At 39.3% G+C, this 22,056-nt stretch overlaps 1 protein-coding gene across 3 annotated transcripts in view; it reads left to right on the top strand.

The window, feature by feature from the left end:
• Nucleotides 1–22,056, top strand: part of AKAP6 (A-kinase anchoring protein 6) — a 685,039-nt gene that overhangs the window by 373,095 nt on the left and 289,888 nt on the right. For all 3 annotated transcript variants that reach the window (XM_032242689.1, XM_032242690.1, XM_032242691.1), the window contains one exon: nt 9,084–9,335. In XM_032242689.1, the coding sequence (XP_032098580.1) occupies nt 9,084–9,335 (252 nt within the window). The remainder of the gene's footprint in view (nt 1–9,083; nt 9,336–22,056) is intronic.

Here is a 22,056-nt window from a genome sequence, read left to right as displayed (position 1 = left end):
TGGCACATCCTTATCACCGCAATTCCATAGTGTACATTGGGTTCCCTCTGTCTTGTACATTATACAGATTTTGATGAATATTTAATTATATGTATCCACCTTTATAGTATATAGAATAGTTTCACTGCCATAAACATCCTCTTCTCCACTTAGTCTTCTCTTCTTGCCTCCAAACATCTGGTAGCCACTGCTTTGCCTTTTGCAGAATGTCATTTAAATGGAATAATACAATTTGTCATCTTTTCAGATTGGTTTCTTTTACTTACTAATATACATTTAAGGTTCCTCATGTCTTTTCATAGCTTGATAGCTTCTTTTTAGCACTGGCTAATATTCTAGATATACCAAAGTTTATCCATTCACCTACCGAAATCATTGGTTGTTTCCAAGTTTTGGAATTATAAATTCCAATTATAAATAAAGCTGCTATAAACATCTGTATGCAGGTTTTTGTGTGGATATGAGTCTTCAGTACCTTTGGGTAAAAACCAAGGAGTGTGACTGCTGGATTTTATGGTGAGAATATGTTTAACATTTTAAGAAACCACCATACTGCATTCCCACTACAATGAACTGCCTGTTAATACACATCCTCACCAGCATTTGGTGTTGTCAGTATTGTGAATTTTGGCTATTCAAACGGTTATGTAATAGTATCTCACTGTTTTAATTTGCATTTCCCTGGTGACTTATAATGTGGAACTATCTTTTCATATGCTTATTTGCCATCTGTTTATCTTCTTTGGTGAGGATCTGCTAAAGTTTTTGGGCTGTTTTTTAATTGGGTTGTTTTCTTTTTATTAAGCTTGAAGACTTCTTTATATATTTTGAAGAATAATCCCTCTTAAGTCTTTTGCAAATATTTTCTCCAGTCTGTGGCTTGTCCTTTCATTCTCTTAATGATGTCTTTCACAGAGCAGAAATGTTTTCATGAACTCCAGCTTATTAATTCTTTCTTTCATAGATTGTGCCTTTGGTGTTGTATCTATTAATAAAAAGTCATTGCCAAACCCAAGGTGATCTAGATTTTCTTCTATGATATCTTAAAGGATTTTATAGTTTTGCATTTTACCCTTAGGTCTGTGGTCTATTTTGAGTTAATTTTTGTTAAGGGTATAAGGTATATGTCTAGGATTATCATTATTATTATTTGCTTGTAGATGTCCAGTTCCAGCACCATTTGTTGAAAAGACTATCTTTTCTCTGTTGTGTTGCCTTTGCTCCTTTATCAAAGATCAGTTAGCTGTTACTTATGTGAGTCTACTTCTGGCCTGTCTATTCTGTTCATTGATCTGTTTGTCTATTCTTTTGCCAGTATAACATTTTCTTGATTACTATAACTTTGTATTAAATCTTGAAGTTGGGTAGTGTCAGCCCTCCTATTTTGTTCTTTTCAAATGTTGTATTGGATATTCTGGGCCTTTTGCCTCTTCACATAAACTTTATTATTATTAATTTTTTTAGATGGAGTCTCACTCTGTTGCCCAGGCTGGAGTGCAGTGGCACAATCTTGGCCCAGTGCAACCTCTGCCTCCTGGGTTCAAATTATTATCCTCCCTCAGCTTCCTGAGTAGCCAAGATTACAGGCACACACCATCACTCCCAGCTAATTTTTGTATTCTTAGTAGAGATGGGGTTTTGCCATGTTGGCCAGGCTGGTCTCAAACTCCTGACCTCAGGTGATCCACCGCCTCGGCCTCCCAAAGTGCTAAGATTAACAGGTATGAGCCACTGCACCCAGCTTCATCACGTAAACTTTGGAATCAGTTTGTTATCTATATAATAACTTGCTGGGTTTTTGATTGAGTTAAGGCTATACAGCAAGTTAGGAAGAACTGATATCTTGGCAATATTGAGTCTTCCTATCCATGAACATGGAATACTATTGCATTTATTTACTTCTTTGATTTCTTTCATCAGAGTTTGTAGTTTTCCTCATATGTTGTATTGGACCGAGCGTAGAAAGCACCAAGACAAAAGTATGCCAGATTGCAGGGTCATTTATTATGCCGGCGACCACAGAGGACTCACGTCTCTCCAACCTGTGGTGTCAAAAGGAGGGTGCCACGACTTTTTATACCCGAAAAATCACCTTGGGTGTGGGGGTGAGGAGCGGGGATGGGGATGAAAAGGTTTCGGACATTCCAAAGGCTTGGGGATTCTGTAATTCACCTCCTGGGCGGAGACAAGGGCAGGGGTCTCCGGACATTCCAAGGGCCAGGGGACTTTTGTCATTCTGTTTGTTACTTCAGTGGTTTACAGAAGTCAAGATATACATTTGTTTACACATCGTCTGGGTGGTGATAGAAGTCACAGATTTTAGCAGTTACTGATAAGAAAAGGTAAGCAGCTTTACATAGTTTTGCAGAACAAACTAGCAGTTCTATTTACAGAGGCCAAGGACAGTAGTTATTGTGAGGAGAATGGGGCAGCCATTTCAACTTATTTAAAAAACAGTTTTGCATTTTATAAAATAGTGTTGCTCAGGTTCTGGCTCTAGGCCAGCACAATATCACACATACAGATCTTGTACATAGGCTTTTACATTTATACCTAAGTATTTCATTGGAGGAGGGGGTGCTAGTATACATGGTATTGTGTTTTTTATTTTAAATTTCAATTGTTCTTTGCTGGTATATAGGAAAGCAATTGACTTTTGTGTATTAACCTCATATTCTGCAACCTTACTATGATTGCTTATTCGTTCCAGGAGTTGGGATTTTTGGGGTTTTTTTCCCCATTCTTTCAGATTTTCTACATAGAAGATCATGTCATCTTTGAACCAGACAGCTTCATATCTTCCTTCCAAATCTATGCCTTTTCTTTCCTCTTTTTATCTTATTGCAATAGCTAGGACTTCTAGTATGATGTTGTAAAGGAGGAGATATTCTTGCCTTGCTGTCAATCTTTGTGGGAAAACGTCTAGTTTCTCACTGTTAAGTTTGCTGTTAGCTATAGGTTTTGTGTAGATAATCTTTATCAAGTTTAGAAAGTTCCTCTCTACTCCTCTGCTGAGAGGGATAGTTTACTTTTGGGGAAATAAAAATATTTTGCCATGGGGAAATCTATCAGTCTGTTTTTGGAGGAAGGAGAGTTTTGACAGTCAACTAACCCTGTAATAGGAAGATTTTTTGTATAAAGTTGCAGTTTCAAGTGGTTTACTTGTGAGTTTTATTATAAGTAACTGTGATATTTCTTTAATCTGTGTTTTAAAATATAAAGTACATATATTAGGTAAGAATCTCTTTTTAGCTTTCTGAAATAAACACACACACGTATGGTGAGCATATGGGTAAAGTTACTTTTTTTTTTTTTCCAGAGACAGGTTCTTGTTTTATGACAGGTTATTTTCTTGCTCTGGCCAGGCTAGAGTGCAGTGGTACAATCATGGCTCACTGCAGTCTACACCTCGTGGGCTCAAGACATCTTCCTACTTCAGCCTCCCAAGTAGCTGGGACTACAGGTGTGTACCACCACACTTGGCTAATTTGTTTTATTTTTTTGTAGTGATGGGATCTCCAGTGTTGCCCAGGCTGGTCTCAAACTCCTGAGTCCAAGAAATTCTCCTGCCTCAGTCTCCCAAAGTGCTGGGATTACAGTCAGGAGCCACCTTACCCAGCCATTAGGGGTATTTACCTTTTTTTAAAAAAAGGATTACATTTGTGGGACTTTGTGAAACTGAGGTGCCAAGTGTTGCTTCAGTACCTAGGTGAGGAGGTTGCTGGGAGGGCAGAGTTCCTTCCAGATTCACATGGAGCCCTGCAGATGGAAATTTGAGGCACCTTGGCAGAATGTTGATCCATATATACTTGTAATTTCACAGGGAAATTTTTAAGATGTTTTGAGAATGGTGAGAAAGGGTGTGATGGCCTCATGATGAGGCAACCAAGAGATCCCCTTCCAGAGACAATTAGCAGGAGCTGAGAAGTCACACTCAAGAGTTCTTATAGTAAACAATCAGAGCAATCACAAGAAGGGTGCCTCATTTTTGTTCCTAGCTGTTGAAACCAGACATACTCGTTAAATATATAAGAGTTATCTTAACATCCCTGCATTTGTTTAGAAATAAGATGCAATGAAAAAATATACAATAGTATGTTTCACAAAAGGAAATGGTGCCCCCTCACATAAGCATATAATCCAATTTTAAAAAACAAAACAATAAACCAACTGACCCAGCCAACAAGAGTTTATTTGTAAACAGTCTCAGGTCACCTCAGTGTTTGTATCAGCTGCTTCAGTAACCACAGAAGATCCTTGTCTCATTTATAGGAGACAGCAGCTGCAATTTTGAGACAGCAAGGTATCTGGAAGGTTGAGTGAAGTGAGCAATTGGCAACATAATGTATTCAATGCGTTTTGTTCTGTGAGTACTGAATGCCACAGGGCTATTGTGCTGTATGTGAATTAAACAAAGCAATGTAGAAGGTCACTTTCCCACATTAGCACAGTAATATCTGTAGAAAAAAATCTTATGCAACTTTGAAGATATTGTTAACCATTGTCATTTGCATTAATTCACTTTGAGATGGGCTCCATATTAGCTTCATTTTCATTTACAGTTGCTAGAAAATAATGTGGAAGCTATACAGAATTACTATATAAAATTAGTGCTAGTGATCACAGAACTACCATAACCTTAAAGAGTTGTGCTTTTTGTAATTTCCAAGAATACAAAGGCAGTATGTGACCCAAAATGAATTTTATATGTATTTTCCTGAGACTATAACTTGCTTTTCTTTTATTAGCTTAAAAATTATTGTCCGGGCATGGTGGCTCACGCCTGTAATCCCAGCACTTTGGGAGGCCGAGGTGGGTGGATTATGAGGCCAAGAAATTGAGACCATCCTGGCCAACATTGTGAAACCTCGTCTCTACTAAAAATACAAAAAAGCTGGGTGTAGTGGTACACGTCTGTAATCCCAGCTACTCGGAGAGGCTGAGGCGGGAGAATCACTTGGACCTGGGAGGCGGAGGTTGCAGTGAGCCGAGATCGTGCCACTTCACTCCAGCCTGGTAACAGAGTGAGACCCTGTCTCAAAAGAAAAAAAATTATTATACAACAGAATTGACTTTCTTTTTTGGTGTACAGTTTAACCCATGGGGAAATTTGTGTAACACCTCCACAATCATACCAAATGGTTCCATCAGTCTGCAAAACTCCCTTGTGCTATCAGTTTAGAATCATGCCCTCCCCTCCCCAATCTCTAGCCACTCATCTGTTGTCTATCATTACACTTTTGTCTTATGAGAATGTTACTTAAATAGAATTATACAGTGTGTAACATTTTGAGACTGGCTTCTTTCACTTAGTATAATGCCTTTGAGATTTATCCAAATTATTACATGTATAGTGGTTCACTTTTTTAAAAACTGCTGCATATTGTATAGGCATACTGTAGTTCATTTATCTGTTTACCCATTTAAGGACCATTTACCCAGGATCAATTTACCCATTGAAGGTTTTAGCGATTGTGGGTGGAACTTCATTTTTGTGTGCATATAAGTTTTTATTTCTCTTGGATAAACACCCAGGAGTGGGATTGCTGGGTCATATGGTAATTGTATGCTTAATTTTATAAGAAACTGCTAACCTGTTTTCCACTGTGATTGTACCATTCTGAATTCCCATAAGCAGCATAGGAGAGTTCCAATTGTTCTAGAAGTCCTTAGCAATTTGTGCTGTCAGTAATTTTTTTTATTCTAGGCATTCTAATGTGTATAAACTGGTATCTCATTGTGGTTTTAATTTAAATTTCCATCTTGGCTTACATAGTTGAAGATTTTGTAATGTGCTTATTTGCCATCATTATATTTACATTGGTAGGTCAGCACTTGTGGAAAGGGTGTTCTCTTCCTCTTGGGGGTACATCTGCTTCTGTGGGAATAGGGCCAATTTACCTTGCCCAGTTATGTAGGGAGTAGGGTGTGGAAACCTAAGTTATCTGGCACCAGTGATACTTTAGTGCCCTTTCTATGTTGTTTCCCCAGGGTGGTTTCCAGGCAATCTTGACCCATGACCTGGTTCTGACTACATTCCTATATCTATTATGAAGGAGCCAAGTCATGTATAAGAGGAACAGATGGCACGTGCTTTCATGGTGCCAAGGCTCTGTGTAACATTTTGTATTGAGGGATGATGTGGAGTAGATGAGAAATGCATAGATGGCTATTCTGAGCTGGTAGCATAAAGATTCTCAAGCCTTTTTCTCTCCTAGGTATGTAAGATATTCTGCATCTTTAGTGTCAGAGTGAGACTCCAGAGACAGAGGCTAGCAAATCTGAGTTATACATCAAGAGTATGAGGAAGTGGAGACCACTGCTAAGAGAGTAGTTGAAGTGATCACCATAGATGCTGCCCATAGCGTTGGCATACCCCATAAATGCTAGGAGGTGGGGAGTATTTGAGGAAAATGTTTCTGGAGGAGCCTGGATGGGGTTGAAGAGCACCTGTAGTGGGAGACAGGAGTGAAAAGGTTGAACAAATAGAGGTTGAAGGCATAGGGGACTTTCTGATGTTGTTACACAGGTTAAGTGATGATGAAGTCCACAGTAGAGTTAGGGTAGAGAGTTATCCCAGTGGAATGGGTATGAAGGTTCTGGGAGTTATGGAGTAAAGGAAATTTGAGGCTACCATGTTGGTTGGTTCATCAGTATGAATATTGACAATACCAAAGATAATGCCATGCATGGTATAGAGAGAGTAAAATGTGAACCAGTTGCATTCTTCGATGTAATGTAGACGAGTTAAAAGGGAAGAAGGTAGGTAACAGCAATGAGGAAAGAAGACAGTAAGGTTTATCAAACTAGGCAACTACTGGGAAAGAAAGGTGCTAGTACGAGGGTGAAAGAGTAATGATCAGAAAGTGCCAAAGTGCCAAAGAGGCACTGAGGCCAGCCTTTCCCCCATCATCCCTACTTCAGACTCTCAGGTGTGGACAGGGAGAATGAGCAGCCTCTCCTGGGAGGGAAGTAGGGGAAGCGGGATTCTTGGGCAGAAACAAATTTGGGTGAGACCAGGAAGTAGTTGCATTCTGTGAAGAAGTTAAGGGGTATTTTTTTTTTTCAACAGAATGGGGCAAAGTATAGAGAATTTGGAAGAACTCAGCAGTGGGAGGGAGTGAGTTTCTCAAACTAACATATAGCAACACAAAAATGAACGTCCTAAGAGGACAAAAGACAGGCATTTGCTTTGGGGTGGTGGTCAAGAAGTGTGGGGAATACATAGAGTAGTTGTTCCAACCAGAAATCCCAGGCAATGTGGAATATCTGATGGTAGCAATGAGAGCCCTGCTCTTTTGTGATGAGGCCAGCAGAGAGGAGCTAATCTGGCTGTGATTGGTTCCCATGTACTGGCTAGTGGGGTAATAGATTTTCTGCCCCAAATTTCTTTTGGACTGCATTAGCTTGTGGGTCACATTTGGGAGAAACTTGCCTAATTAGAGCTTCAAAGTTCATTTAGTTTGAAGTTTTGTTCTGTTTCAAGTTATGATCACCAATTTGTACCACTGTCACCAATTAGTTCTTGCGTTTCAGGAACTAATATTGGAGCACTCATTGTAATTGTACAACAGTTGATCTTCGTGATTTAGCACAAATTGTCATCATTCTTCAACAGATTTTTTTGCCTGTTGTTATTGTACATTTTAAATCGATTATGTATTTTCACTTTTCTTTTTAAAATAAAGTAACTGAATTACATGAAATAAGAAAGTTATATTTCCAGCATAGAATGAGTGTTTTGACACTGATGGTAGGGCTCAGAACTCAAATGCTATCTTAAAATTTTGGCCTTAAAAAAATCACAAATAAAAGCTCAATTTCAAAAAATCACTAATGTACAACTGAAAATGAGTAACTGAGCCCTTTTAGCTGACACCATCATTTTGATGCTTATTGGTCTCTTAAATTGCCCAAGTAAATACTACCATTGATGCCACTCATTTCACGCTGCTGGCCTTTGACAGCACAATGGAAATTTGGGGACTTGTAAGAGCAAGTGACATGTCAGATACCAAATCTTCCTACCTAATATAACATGTCAAGGAGATTGAGACTTACTTAGTGATGTTTTTGTTTAAAATGTCTGCATGTTAAAAACAAAACAAAATTGTATTTTGTCTTTTTTCATCTCTGGAATTTTTCTAGCTTTGCTTCGTAAGAGTGATTCTGCTTGCAAAGTGTGGGTTGAAAATTTAGATATCCACTGTGAACTTAGGCTGGATGTGGTGGCTCACCACTGTAATCTCAGCACTTTGGGAGGCCAAGGTGGGTGGATCACCTGAGGTCAGGAGTTCAAAACCAGCCTGGCCAACATAGTGAAATCCTGTCTTTACTAAAAATACAAAAATTAGCTGGGTGTGGTGGTGGCTGCCTGTAATCCCAGCTACTCGGTAGGCTGAGGCAGGAGAATTTCTTGACCCGGGAGGCAGAGGTTGCAGTGAGCTGAGATGCACCATTGCACTCCAGCCTTTCACAAGAGTGAAACTCCATCTCCAAAAAAAAAAGATATCCACCGTGAATTTAGATATAAGTTGTATACTTATATCTAAATGAGAGTGAGAGTGACAGTTTCCCCTTAAATGAAGTACCCCATAGCTCCTTGAGAATGGCTGAGAGTTCCTATGAAGCACACATTCTAGGTCATCTTTCTTCAAAGGTCTCTGTCTAGATGATGCTTCTAACTTGAAATATTGTGTGCCCTGTGTAGCTCACCACTAGAAAATAGAACAGCCATTGGTTCCCTTCCAGAATCCCCAACAAACAATAAAAAAGAGAACAGACAGTGAATTGGAGAGATGAACTTCTCACCTTGGCCAAACTTTCAGTTTGGGCATCTGATGGAATCGTAAGATTTTTGTGGCTTAGAAAAAGATTAATTTACCTAAATGACCAAAGGCCCAGTGCAGAGGAGTATGGCGCGCAACTGTGTATCAGAATTAAAACAAAGTCCCCAGATATCCAACGTGCTACTGTTGGCCCTGATAATTCGTGTTAGGTAAGAATAAGCTTTTCTGCCCCACTTACCTCCTTCCAGGATAAGGCAAAGTAGTCCTCACGTATTTTGCTTTTCTTTACTGCAGGACATTTGTGAAGATATTTCTGATCATGTTGAGCAAATCCATGCCCTCCTTGAAACAGAGTTCTCCCTAAAGCTGCTGTCTTACTCCGTCAACGTGATAGTGGACATCCACGCAGTGCAGCTCCTCTGGCACCAGCTTCGAGTCTCAGTGCTGGTTCTGCGGGAACGCATTCTGCAAGGTCTGCAGGACGCCAATGGCAACTACACTAGGCAGACGGACATTCTGCAAGCTTTCTCTGAAGAGACAAAGGAGGTGAGTGTTTTCCTTAAAGTTAAGCAATGCATTGCTAGGTGTGACCATTTGAGAATGTTTTCAGTTTAGAGATGTGGGAAAGAAATCCTTTGTGGGTAAATAAACAGGCCCTGATGGGCTTTGAATCTAGGCATAGTGACTGGAAGCTAGGGCACTTCCGGTATGAATGGGGCTTTAAACCAGAGTTAGCTTGTAACTAGTAATTTGCACACATACCCTTCACTGTTATTGATGCTAACCTGGCTTCCTTTTCCTCTTCAATTATTTAATACATATTTATTGAGTACTTATTATGTGACAAACAGTGCTAAGAATATAGTAATGATCAAAACATGGTTTCTGTCTTCAAGTAGCTTTGAGTCTAGTGGAAAATACAGTCAAGGGAACAGACATCAAAGCCAAACTGTGGTAAGTCTACAAGATGACACTGGAGGACAGAGAAAGAGGAACCTAGTTCACACAGGGGAGGCTTTTCCGAAGAAGTGAGTCTACCTGAAACCTGAAGGTGAGACAGGAATAGACTAGTGAACAGAGGCAGAAAATGTTCTAGGCAGACGACATGGCGTGATCTAATACCCCGAGATAAGAAAGAGAATGGCAGGCCCAGAGAGCTACCAGTAGGACTGGAGCAAAAAGCCCAAGGAACCAGAAGGCAGGATTTGGGCTAATAGGTAAGCTGAGGTCAGATCATGAAGATAAAGAGCTTTTAAATTCATATTAAGAGATTTGGACTTTATTTTGAAGACAAAAGAAGTGTTTGTTCAGGGAACTCCCATGATTCATGTTTTAGAAGAATCATTCTAGATACAGTGAATCAAATGGGCATTAGAATATTATATAAAATATATTTGATTTTTCTTATTTATATTGAGTACCTGAAAGATTTGTTATTCCTGATGAATAATTTAAAAATGGACCCTGTAAATTTGAATCCAAGTGAACTCTCTCATTCTTAAATAAAGTGGACATATATTTATAGAAAAAAAGTGTTGTGCTTGCTAAGCAGGGGCTATACATATACATATGGATACCATATATGGATACAGTGTATGTGTGTGGCAGGGTGGTTGTGTGTTTGTGTGTTAGCTCTCCCTGTTACTGTGGCAGTGAGGAAGTGATACAGACTTCAGTAACCATAGGATGAATATGTGAGTTGTGTGTTAGTTCCCAGATGCCATCCCTCCCAAGTTAGATCCCTAGAGGGTTCTCAACTAAGTGTTATGGGAGACTACAAAGAATCTCAAGCTGACCAACTTTGCCCTAAATCTGATCTCCATGATAAATGTGCTAATGGAGATCAGAGATGAGGAAGGTTTGTCTAACCTCTAGAGCGATCTTTCTTTAGATATCTACCTGGCATCCTCAAGTCTATAAATTCTTTTCTTCCCCCCTCCACATTTGTTGTCCAACATCCAATGCTCTGTCCAACATCCAATGCTGGTCAGTGATCAAATCTGTCTGCCTTCTACTAGAAGGAGATTAAAAATCAGTGATTCAAATCATATATTTATTAATTCAATAAGCATGTATTGATCATCAGCTCTGTTATAGGAGCTGGAGATATGGCAGTGCTCTAGGGTTTATTGTTATCAGTTATTGTTTTGTGGAATACATTTATCATATACTTAATTGAACTTGTATCATTCATGAAGTAGTAGCTCAAGAAATGATGAGGACCCATGAAGGGTAATTGTTTTTACAATTGTGTTGTGAATTTACAATAAGTAGCATCTCTTCTCACAACACAAACTCAGCAATGATTAATGGATTTGATTGGAAGCAGTTTAATGCATTCTTATGTTTGAAGTCTGTCTTTAGTCCTGTTATAGAGATTGAAGAATATGTTGTGTAAGGGGTAAAGGAACAGTAGATTTTCAGTTACCTGCTTTATGAATATGTTTCTATTAATTAAAGTTCTGCCTCTATAACCATACTTCCTGAAACTGGATTTCTGATCCTATATTTCTGTGTCTAAGTGTGACTCTATGAGAACATTTAAAAGACTGTTTAGTTTTATTTATTTCTGCCAGCACACTGGAATTGTAAAAAAAAAAAAAAAAACAGGAAGAGAATTAGGATAAAATTATCAGCTGTCTCAGAATAAATTCAAGTATGAAAGATTTGTAGAATGATGAGGGAAATGACCAAAAAAAAAAAGAAACCAAGTTAAAAAAAAACACTGATAAATTAGAATAGTAGATGTCCTTCCAGTGAAGGAGGATTCATTTTTCTTTCTCTGAAGGTTAGTTAAATTTCAGAGCCACATTAAAGAGTAAGTTTGAAACTCTGGAGAGTGGCGAGTTCCATCTTCTTTTCTTGAAAAATACAATATACAAATTTTCTTCTTTAATAAAGAGCAAACCATATCTAGTAAAAAAAAAAAATTGGCCAAAACCTTACTAAAATCAAATGAATCATTAACCAAAAAACAAAGAACACTTTAAGAAAAAGCTCAAAACTGTTTAAAAATTTGTTGTTCTGTAGTTTTCTATATTCCAGACATCATGATAAGCACTTTATATTTGTTTCATTTAGGAAAGAAGGTAAGGGATATTAAAAGGAGTTCCATTTTATAGATGGAAAAACTGAATTTAAGAAGAGGTTAATACTTCTTTGTTACAAACCTGCACATCCTGTACATGTACCCCAAACTAAAAATTAAAATTAAATTTAAATTTAAAAAAAGAAGAGGTTAAGTGAATACTTAAGGATATAAATGTAGGCTTAATTAAATAAAACAAAACCAGTTTTTAACTGATTTCTATTTTAATAATAATTGTTTCTTTTCTGCCTTTCTTCCTCCTTTCTATCTTCTCTAAATATTTATTGATTTCTAACTATGCATAAGACTCTGTGCATTCAAAGATAAATAACACGTTAGGTATGAGCTTCATAATTTTTTTTGGTCTTCACATAGTTCTGGGAGGTAGGCAGAGCAAGTGCTGTTATCTTCAATTTACAGCTATTATGATTGTATTCGTCTTATAGATGAGAGGAATGAAGTCAAGAGAAGTAATGACACAGGTGATAAGAGTGGTAACTCAATAATATCAACACAATAGCAAATATTGATTGAGAATATACCATGCACTAGATGGTGTAGTAAGCACTTACCTAAATGACACTTACCTTCTGTGGGGTTGCGTTGGTCCTTCCAGAGTGCTCACAACATAGTACTTTGTGGGTTCCTCCACTGGCACTTATAATGGGCCAAATTGTATCCGGCCAAAATATGTGCTATATTTTGAACTACATGACGGCTAGTTCCAGATTATATTTACTTTGTATCTCCCATAGCACCTAGTTCATATTGCTGTAAAAAAGTCTGATTAGTTGGATTAAATAATATAGGTAATCACTGTTTTAGATGTGGAAGAGGAAGATATAATTTCAGCTTGATGGACTGGGAATTAATCATGGAGATTAATTATTTGATTCATAATTTCAGCATGTAGAATTTCAGCATGGAAGTTCTCTTCAAAATTATTAATATAATATAAATAAAAATATTAAAATATTTCTGTCTATTTTCCCCCTTGCCTATGAGAAAAAAAACCTTCATTGTACTTCACAGTTGCTTGCCATTACTTGCTCTTCTCAGTCCACTGCTGTTCTCTGGGATGCATTTGGAATCAATAGAATCCCAACATGGTAGAGCTGAAAGGAATCTGAAAAAGTCTAGTCCATGTAGACTAACATGTAAATTGATGGGCCTCTTACTAGAATGCCACAGCCCCCCTAGGTCTGAGGACTCAGGATCTCCACATCTCTTAAGTTATGAATACTAAGTCTCATGTTCAGTTGGTAGCAAAACATGGTGTTGAAAAAAAAAAAAAAGATCTATGAAGGCATTTGGAACTAGGCTTCAGTTAACTTAATTATGGACAAGGAACAAAGCAAAATTTCTTGATTTGAATTAGAAAAAAGAAAAGGGAGGGTGTTCTTTGCTGTCTGAGACAAGATTGAGGCCAGCAATAAAGAAAAGAAATTACTACCTTTATAAAATATAACTTTCATCTGGAAAACTGCTCCTATGCATATACATATTATACATGTACATATACATACACATACTGTTAGGCATGCTCTGAATGAAGAGACCACCTAAACAGGCTTTGTGTGAGGTCAGGTTGTTTAGACAAGAAGGCAACTGGACTGGTCGTGGGCCTGGCTCTTGTGTAAGAACCCCGGCTGTGCAGCTTTTTACTTCTTCCATGAAGGGAGAAGGATTGGGAGGAGTTGGGGAGTGCAAGTGTAGGGGCTGTTTCTAAGGCCTTCTTTAGCGAACGAAAGGAAGACTGGGGGAAGGATTTGGGATCTATGGGGTCAGCTAAGTTTCCTTTTGTAAGTTTATAAAGTTGTTTGGTTAGAAGGGCAAAACCTCATATCCAGAGGCAAAAGCGTCCTATAACGCCTAGGAAGGAGAGAAGCTTTTGTTTAGTGGATGCGGCTGGGGTTTGGGAAATTAACTGAATACGATTGGCAGGGACAGCGTGTGTGTGCTGATGAAGGATTATACCGAGATAAACAATGGATACGGAAGAAATTTGGGCTTTAGAAGGGGATACACGGTACCCCTTGGAGTATAGAAGTTGAAGAAGCAGGATAGTGTCTTGCTGGGAGGATTCATAAGAGGAACTGCAAAGAAGAAGATCATCCATATATTAAATGAGGTGGGAAGCAGATGGACAGAGAAGAGTAGGTCACAGGAAAGGGCTTGACTAAAGTGGTGGAGCCTATCTCTGAAACCTGGGGCAGAACAGTCCAGGTGAGTTGTTGAGACAGGTGGGTGTCGGGGTCAGTCCAAGTGAAGGCAAAAAGAGGCTAAGAGGAGGGATGTAATGGGATGGTGGAAAAGGTGTCTTTAAGGTCAAGAACAGAATACTGAGTTGTGGAAAGGGATATGGAGGATAGAAGGGTATAAGGGTTTAGTACAACATGATGAATGTGAAGTACAATCTGATTGATGAGGCGAAGGTCTTGGACTAGCCTGTAGGATTTGTCTGGTTTTTGGATAGATAGGTTTGGGGAGTTGTAAGGAGAGTTCGTAGGCTTTAAAAAACCATGTTGTAACAGTTGGGTGATAACAGGCTTTAAGCTTTTTAAAAGTCTGTTGTGGGGTTTAAAGCCTGTTGTGGGGTTTACTGGCAATGGGCAGAATAAGGGTGGTTAGGTTTTAATGGGATGATAAGAGGTGTGTGGTCTGTTGCCAGGGATGTGGCAGATGTGTCCCATACCTTTGATTTGAGGTAGGGATATGTGGGGTGGGGGGTTGTGAGGGAGATTTTGAATCAGGTAGAAGGGTAGCAATGAGGTGTGACTGTAGTCCAGGAGTAGTTAAGGAGGCAGATAATTTTGTTAAGATGTCTCAGCCTAGTAAGGGGACTGGACAGGTAGGAATAGGAAGGAGTGTGTAAAGGAATACTGCCCAATAGGCACCAGGCTTGGGGGTTTTAGGAGGTCTAGAAGTTTGATGCTCAATACCCACAACAGTTATGAAGGCAAGGGAAATGGGCCCTTGAAAAGAAATGTGGAGTGGGTAGCCTCCCTATCGATTAAGAAGAGGATGGACTTACCCTCCACTGTAAGAGTTACCTGAAGCTCAGCGTCCCTAATGGTCCAGGTGGCCTCTGAGGTGATCAGGCAGCATCAATCTTCTGCTGCTTAGCCAAGGAGATCTGGGAAGGACTTAATCAGACTTTTGGGTCCTGCACAGTCGGGACAGGGCTTAGGAGGAATCTCAGGCTGCGGGCATTCCTTGGCCCAGTAGCCAGTTTTCCAGCATTTGAAGCAAGGTCCTCGGGGAGGAGGTCCCGAAGAAAAGCCTGGACACAGGGTTTGGGCATTCTGAAGCTTTTTTTAAGCTGCAGGTGTAACTGGGGTTTGTCTTACAGCAGAGGCATTTGTAATTCTGAGATACGCCGTTGCTTGGCAGCTTCTTCTCTATTATGGAGCACCTTAAAGGTGAGGTTGATTAGTTCCCGTTGTGGGGTTTGAGGGACAGAGTCTAGTTTTTGGAGTTTTTTCCGAATGTCAGGGGCCGACTTGGTAATAAAATGCATATTAAGAATAAGACGACCTTCTGGCCCTTCTGGGACAAGGGCAGTAAATCATCTAGGGGCAGCTGCGAAACGGGCCGTGAACTGGGCTGAGATTTCATCTTTGCCCTGGGTAGTTTCTTTAAGTTTGTCATAGTCGACAGCTTTATATGCTGATTTTTTGAGTCCTTCAACTAGGCAGGAGGTCATGTAATCTTGCCTGGTTATATCGGGGAACCTGCCTTGTATTCCCATTGGGGATCTTACTAGGGAACTGCCCTGGTACCTTCCTGTAGACTAGGTTCAAGGCACCGCTGATCTCTAGCGTAGGATTGGGCTAGGGTGTAAGCTCTTTCCTGTTCCTCTGTGGTGAGAGTAGAGGTGAAGATGACATTTAAATCACTCCAGGTTAAGTTATAGGACTGGGTTAGATATTGGAACTCTTGTATATATTTAGTAGGATCTGATGAAAAGCAGCCTAACTGTTGGCCAATTTGGGAAAGGTTGGATAAAGAGAAAGGAATGTGCACCCTAACTATGCCTTTGGCTCCAGCCACCTCTTGAAGGGGGAATTGTTGGGCAGGATTGGAGGAATTTGCCATGGGACTAAACTCTAAGCTGGACTGGGTATGAGGTGGGGAGGTGACAGGAGGGGCATAAGGAGGTGGGGTGTGGGCAGAAGAAGAGGAGAGAGACTCTAGACAGGGGGTTAGAGGGCCTGAATTGGGGTGTGGTTCGGACAGATGGGAGGAGAAAGATCAGAAGGGTCAATGGACAAGGATGATTCTGAGTCACTGGCAGAGGCAAGAGGGGCGATGGAAGGGAGAGAGGAAAATTTGGGATGGGTTGCATTGAGAGCAGAGATTAGGGAGGGATTGAAGTGTAAAAAATGCCTGGACATATCATTTGCCCATTCGTTGATAAAAATTGTCTAAGTCCTGCAGAATAGAAAAATTGAAAGTGCCATTTTCTGGTGATTTGGAACCATTGTCTAATTTGTATTGGGGCCAGGCTATATTGCAGAAAAAAAAAATGAGATGTTTAGGTTTCAGATTAGGCAACAGTTGAAGAAGTTTTAGATTTTTTTAGGATGTAGGCTAGAGGCGAAGACAGAAGAACAGAGGGTAGAATATTGCCCATAGCAGCAAGGGAAATTGTTTTTTTTTTTTTTTTTTGAGATGGAGTTTCACTCATGTTACCCAGGCTGGAGTGCAATGGCGCAATCTTGGCTCACCACAACCTCTGCCTCCTGGGTTCAGGCAATTCTCCTGCCTCAGCCTCCTGAGTAGCTGGGATTACAGGCACGTGCCACCATGGCCAGCTAATAGTCTGTATTTTTAGTAGAGACGAGGTTTCACCATGTTGACCAGGATGGTCTTGATCTCTTGACTTCATGATCCACCTGCCTTGGCCTCCCAAAGTGCTGGAATTACAGGCTTGAGCCACCGCGCCCGGCCTGGGAAATGGTTTTAAGGAAAGGAGTAGAGACAAGGAGAATGAGAGGAGAGCAGCTACCAGCCTTTTCAGTAGGCATCCCTGACTGAGTCCTGGGCTGTACCATGGGTGAGTGGTCAAGCCAGGCCTCCCCAGTATTGACCAGACACAAAGGGAAGACTGTCTTCTCGAGTCTGTGACCAATGATGGAGTTTTTTAGCGCATGGATAGAGTGTCTCCTTTATTTACAAGGAGAAAGATTGGAAGGGAAAAAGAGAGAGAGTTGGGGGGAGACTTGTCTCCTTTTCTCTACTTAGAAGGAGAAGGATTTAAAGAAAGAAAGAGAGAGGAAGAGACTTGTCTCCTTTTTTCTCTCTTTAGAAGGAGGAGGATTTAAAGGAAGAGAGAGAGAGGGAGAGAGACTGCTTACCCGATCTGAAGGTGGCGAGAGGGTTGTTGGGCTGGTCTGATGTGCTGAGGTTGCAGGCGGGTCTCTTCACAGAGGAAGAGGGGGAACAGGGGGTTGGTCTCCCAAAGGAGTACCCCGTCCTGGGTTTTGGCAGCAAATGTTAGGCACGCTGTGAATGAAGAGACTACCTAAACAGGCTTTGTGTGAGCAACAGACTGTTTATTCTCCCAGGTGTGAGTGGGCTGAGTCCAAAAAGAGAGTCAGTGGAGGATGCTGGGATAGGAATTGGCTTTATAGGTTTGGGGTAGGCAGTGGAAAGTTACAGAAGTTACAATTCAGGGCACTTTTTGCAAGCCAGGGGTATGTTGCCCAGGGGGTGGGAGGTGTCACAAGGTCCAGTGTCACAAAGTTGGCTTATCAGTTAAGGCAGGAATGGTTGAGGCAGGAACAATGGCAGAATGTTGCAAGGTCAGTTAATCAGGCACTGCAGAAGCTAGCCATTCTTTTCTGGAGCTGTACATGCAGGTCACAAGGGTCACCATGGCTTGACCATAGTGTAATCTATGGTGCAGCCAGTTCAAAGAACCTTGCATATACATATATATATATACACACACACATATATATATATATACATATATATATATATATTTGTGTGTATATATATATATATATATATATATATATATGAAGAGAGAGAGAGAGAGAGACCAAGTCTCACTCTGTTGCCCAGGCTGGAGTATAGTGGCAGGATGTTGGGTCACTGCAACTTCTGTCTCACGGGTTCAAGCAATTCCCATGCCTCAGCTTCCCCAGTAGCTGGGATTACAGGCACATGCTACCATGCCTGGCTAATTTTTGTATTTTTGGTAGAGTCAGGGTTTTGCCATGTTGCCAAGATTAGTCTCCAATTTTTGGGCTCAAGTGAACTACCTGCCTCATCCTCTCAAAGAGCTGGGGTTACAGGTATAAACCACTGCACCCAGCCTGCTTCATACCAGGTTAAATTGAGGTATATTTAAAGGGAGTGTGGACATAACTAGGCAGCCCTCACCCAGCTATCCGTACTACATAATTACATGTGATATTTCTGAAATAAAGGCAGTAAAACCAACATGCAACACCCCTAACTCTGTATCTTCCTGAGACTTTATTATATACACATGTTAGAAAACTATCTGGGAAGATGATCTGAAAGGAAACAATGGAACCAAAAACATTATTATTACTAAGCAATATTTTCAGAGATCAAACTCATTCATCTGCTCTGAGAAACTTCGGTGAACTTTCTTTTCTTACAGTTGCCTCTGTATGGTTAAATACTATATACCGTTTTTGTTTTTGCTTTGTTTTTTTCAGGGAGGGATATTTTTTGCATTAAAAAATCTTTTGAATAAAAAATAATTTCCCCCTGCGGGATAAAAGACTACAAAATAGGATGCAATTTATGCTACTTGGGTGATGGGTGCACCAAAATCTCACAGATCACCACTAAAGAACTTATTCATGTAACCAAACAACACCTGTTCCCCAATATCCTATGGAAATAAAATAAATAAATAAAAATAAAACAGTAGTTACCCCTGAGTGACAATCACTCAGCTATCTCACCAGTTAAGATGGTATTTACACACTAGTTGAGATGGTTGGGTGGACTGGTATAGTGGGACAGAACAGAGAGAACGTCCTCTGAAGCATTATAAGTGTTTTTGAGTATGGTGTTTTCTTTTCTAAACCAGGAACTGGCTAGAAATTCCTGAAGATTTCAGAAAATGCAGCCATACTCTATTCTCTGAGGTGTATTCATTAAACAATACATTCATCTAATATATATGTGTGTATATATATATACATATTCAATATATTCATATAGTATCACTGATTGAGCATCTATTATTCTTGAGCAAGACAGTATCCCTGGTCTTAAGGTACTATAACCACCAGAATGGGGATAAAATGTATTTGCAAGACTATCATGTTCCCTGTTTGTCCAAAGGCAGGCAGCTGACACTTTTTGTAGACTAATTTTTTCCTGGACTCTCAAGTTTCTTTTCTTTATATATCATATAAAAACTTTTCTTTAACCTCATATAAGCATTGCAGTGCAGTAATCATGATAAATGTATTAGAAAATCACTTTGCAAATTTCAGCTATATATTTAAATAGGTTTTATGGGATAGTTTTGGAATTTAACCATCATTTTATAATGCTATTTCCTTAAAAGAATAAGTTCTGAGTAATGAACAATCAAATTAGAAGATTAAAGAAAATACAACCTGCTTTTGAATTGGGAATCTCACTTTTACTCTTTTAAAAATTGCGTCAAGTATAACTTTTGTTTGGCTGACTCATTCCTAGTTCAGTTATGAAGCACAAAAGCTATGCGATTCCATTTAGATAATTTTTGTTGAGAGATTGGCAGTTAATATTGATTTCTTACTTTGTGCAGTGTAATTTAGCATTAGCGATAACTGCCACCTTGATGAAACTTTCCTACTCAGTGTACTTTATTACTAAAAATAATAAAAGTGAACATTCATTGAGCACCCATCCATGTACCAGACTTTTATCTTACTCATATTATCTCCTTTAAGCCTCTCAACACCCCTATGATGTGGCTTATCATTTCCTTTTTATAGATGAAGGAAATAAAGCTTAGCAACATCAAGCTACTGGCTCATGGTCACATAGCTAAGTAGCGCTAGAGCCAAAAATTGAAACTTGGGCTTTTAATTATTGGAGTTAACTAAAACTACATAATCAGAGAAAAAAATTATAGGAAAGCATAGAGAGACATTCCAAAATGTCATGATTCATTCATTCATTCATTCAACATATGTACATACTATGTGTTGATCGCTATGCTAGATGCTACAGGTACCCTAGTAAGGCAACCATTTTCCATGTGATTTATACTCTCGTGGTACTTACAAACTAGTGGAAAAAACAAATTAGTCAGATAATCACAATAATATTTATTGATAAATTGAGATAAATGCTTAAAGAGAAACAGAGCAAGCATATAATAAAAGATTCTGCCTTATATGTGGATCTGGAATCTTGAAAAAGTGAAACTTAAGCTGAAATCTGAGTGACAAGGAAGAGTCAACTAGTCAAAGGGGTATAGGTTGGAAGCTTTCCAGGCAGAGCAAACAGCATGTGCCAAGGGCCTGAGGTAGGAGGAAACATGGTATTTTCAAAAAGTGAAAGGACGACACTGGCTGAGTGTGGCAGTGAGGGAAGAATAGCATAAGAAGGGCCTGTTTGCACCTGGCCTCTGAAGGCTTTTGGTTGTGCTTTAAAAATATTTATCTATAATATGGTTTATTTCTGTTCTCAGTCATATACTTGGAAGATTTTCAAATATTAAAGCAATGTATCTTTGTATTTAAGTGTGTCTTTTTTGGCTTTTATTATTTTAATTGACATAAAATTGTACATATTTATGGGGTATATTTTGATACATGTACACAATGAAATGATCAAATCAGGGCAATTAACATACCCATCACTTCAAACATTTATCATGTTTTCATGTTGGGAACATTCAAAATTCACCCTTCTAGCTATTTGAAAATGTAGAATAAATTGCTTTTAATTAACAGTCATTTGACCCTGCTATAGAAACCAGAACTTACTCCTTCTATCTAGCTATAATTTTGTATCCACTAACTGGCCTCTAGCTGTCCCCACTCCCTACCTTTCCCAGCCTATAGTAACTGCTATTCTACTCTCTGCTTCTATGAGTTCAACTTTTTTAGCTTCCGCATATGAGTGAGAACATGTAGTATTTGTCTTTCTGTGCCTTGCTTATTTCACTTAACATGACATCCTCCAATCTCATCCATGTTGTCACAAATGACAGAATTTTCTTCTTTTTGAAAGCAAAATAGTATCCATTGTGGATATATGCCACATTTTCTTTATCCATTCATCTGTTGATGGACACTGAGGTTGATTCTGTATATTGGCTATCATGAAAAGTGCTGTAATAAACATGGGAGTTCTTTCACATACTGATATCCTTTTCTTTGGGTATATATACAGTAGTGGGATTGGTAGTTCAATTTTTAATTTTTTTTTTTAGGAAAGGTTTGGGTTTTTAACTTAACAGCAACAGGATGCTTCTAAAGGACTTTAAACAAAGAAGTAACAATACCAGATTTGCAATTTGTAAAGGTTACTCTGGTGGCAGTGTGGAAAATAAATTGGAGTTGGGGGAATGCCAGTTTAAAGTAATATATAATGGTCAGAAAACAGACTTTGGGGACAGTCTCAGTCCAAGGCTGAGCTCACTCTTCATCTTGAGACCATAGACTACTATGTGCCATCTTTTGGTCCAAGCTATTCTTATGTTAAGACAAGGATAATGGTGCAGACCCCAGAAGACAATTTTAAGGATTAAATGAAAAAGTAATTATAGTAATCAACCATCATCTTTTATAGATGAGGACTTTGAGGCTTAAAAAAGTTAAATTAGGCGTTTCATCCATTTATCTAGATTATGGAATGAGAGTGAGAGGAGTAGGAGATAAAGTCAGGGTGAAGGTCTGAAGGGAGAGAACATTCCAAAAACACAACAAACAAATGAGCAATAAAACCCAATGTAAGATCCTGGAGAAGCCAGATCTTAGGAAAACCTGGTTGAAAGGAACACAGGGTCCAGCAGCCACATAGGATCCAGCTTTAGTTGGCTCACCCCAGTTCCTCCTCCAGAGAAAAAGGAGATTTGGAGATGTAACAACCCTTCACTTTTCAGTTTTCTTTTTTTATTTTTTAAGGGGGCTAGGATAGACCAGGATGTTATGTAGCCAGCAGGCATAATAGGATAGTTCCCAG

Source organism: Sapajus apella, unplaced genomic scaffold (genome assembly GCF_009761245.1).
Source record: "Sapajus apella isolate SASKATOON/1434 unplaced genomic scaffold, GSC_monkey_1.0 scaffold50, whole genome shotgun sequence".
Taxonomy (NCBI): Eukaryota; Metazoa; Chordata; class Mammalia; order Primates; family Cebidae; genus Sapajus; species Sapajus apella.
Note: the sequence above shows the minus strand (reverse complement) of the source record. Positions and strands in the feature narration are given on the sequence as shown.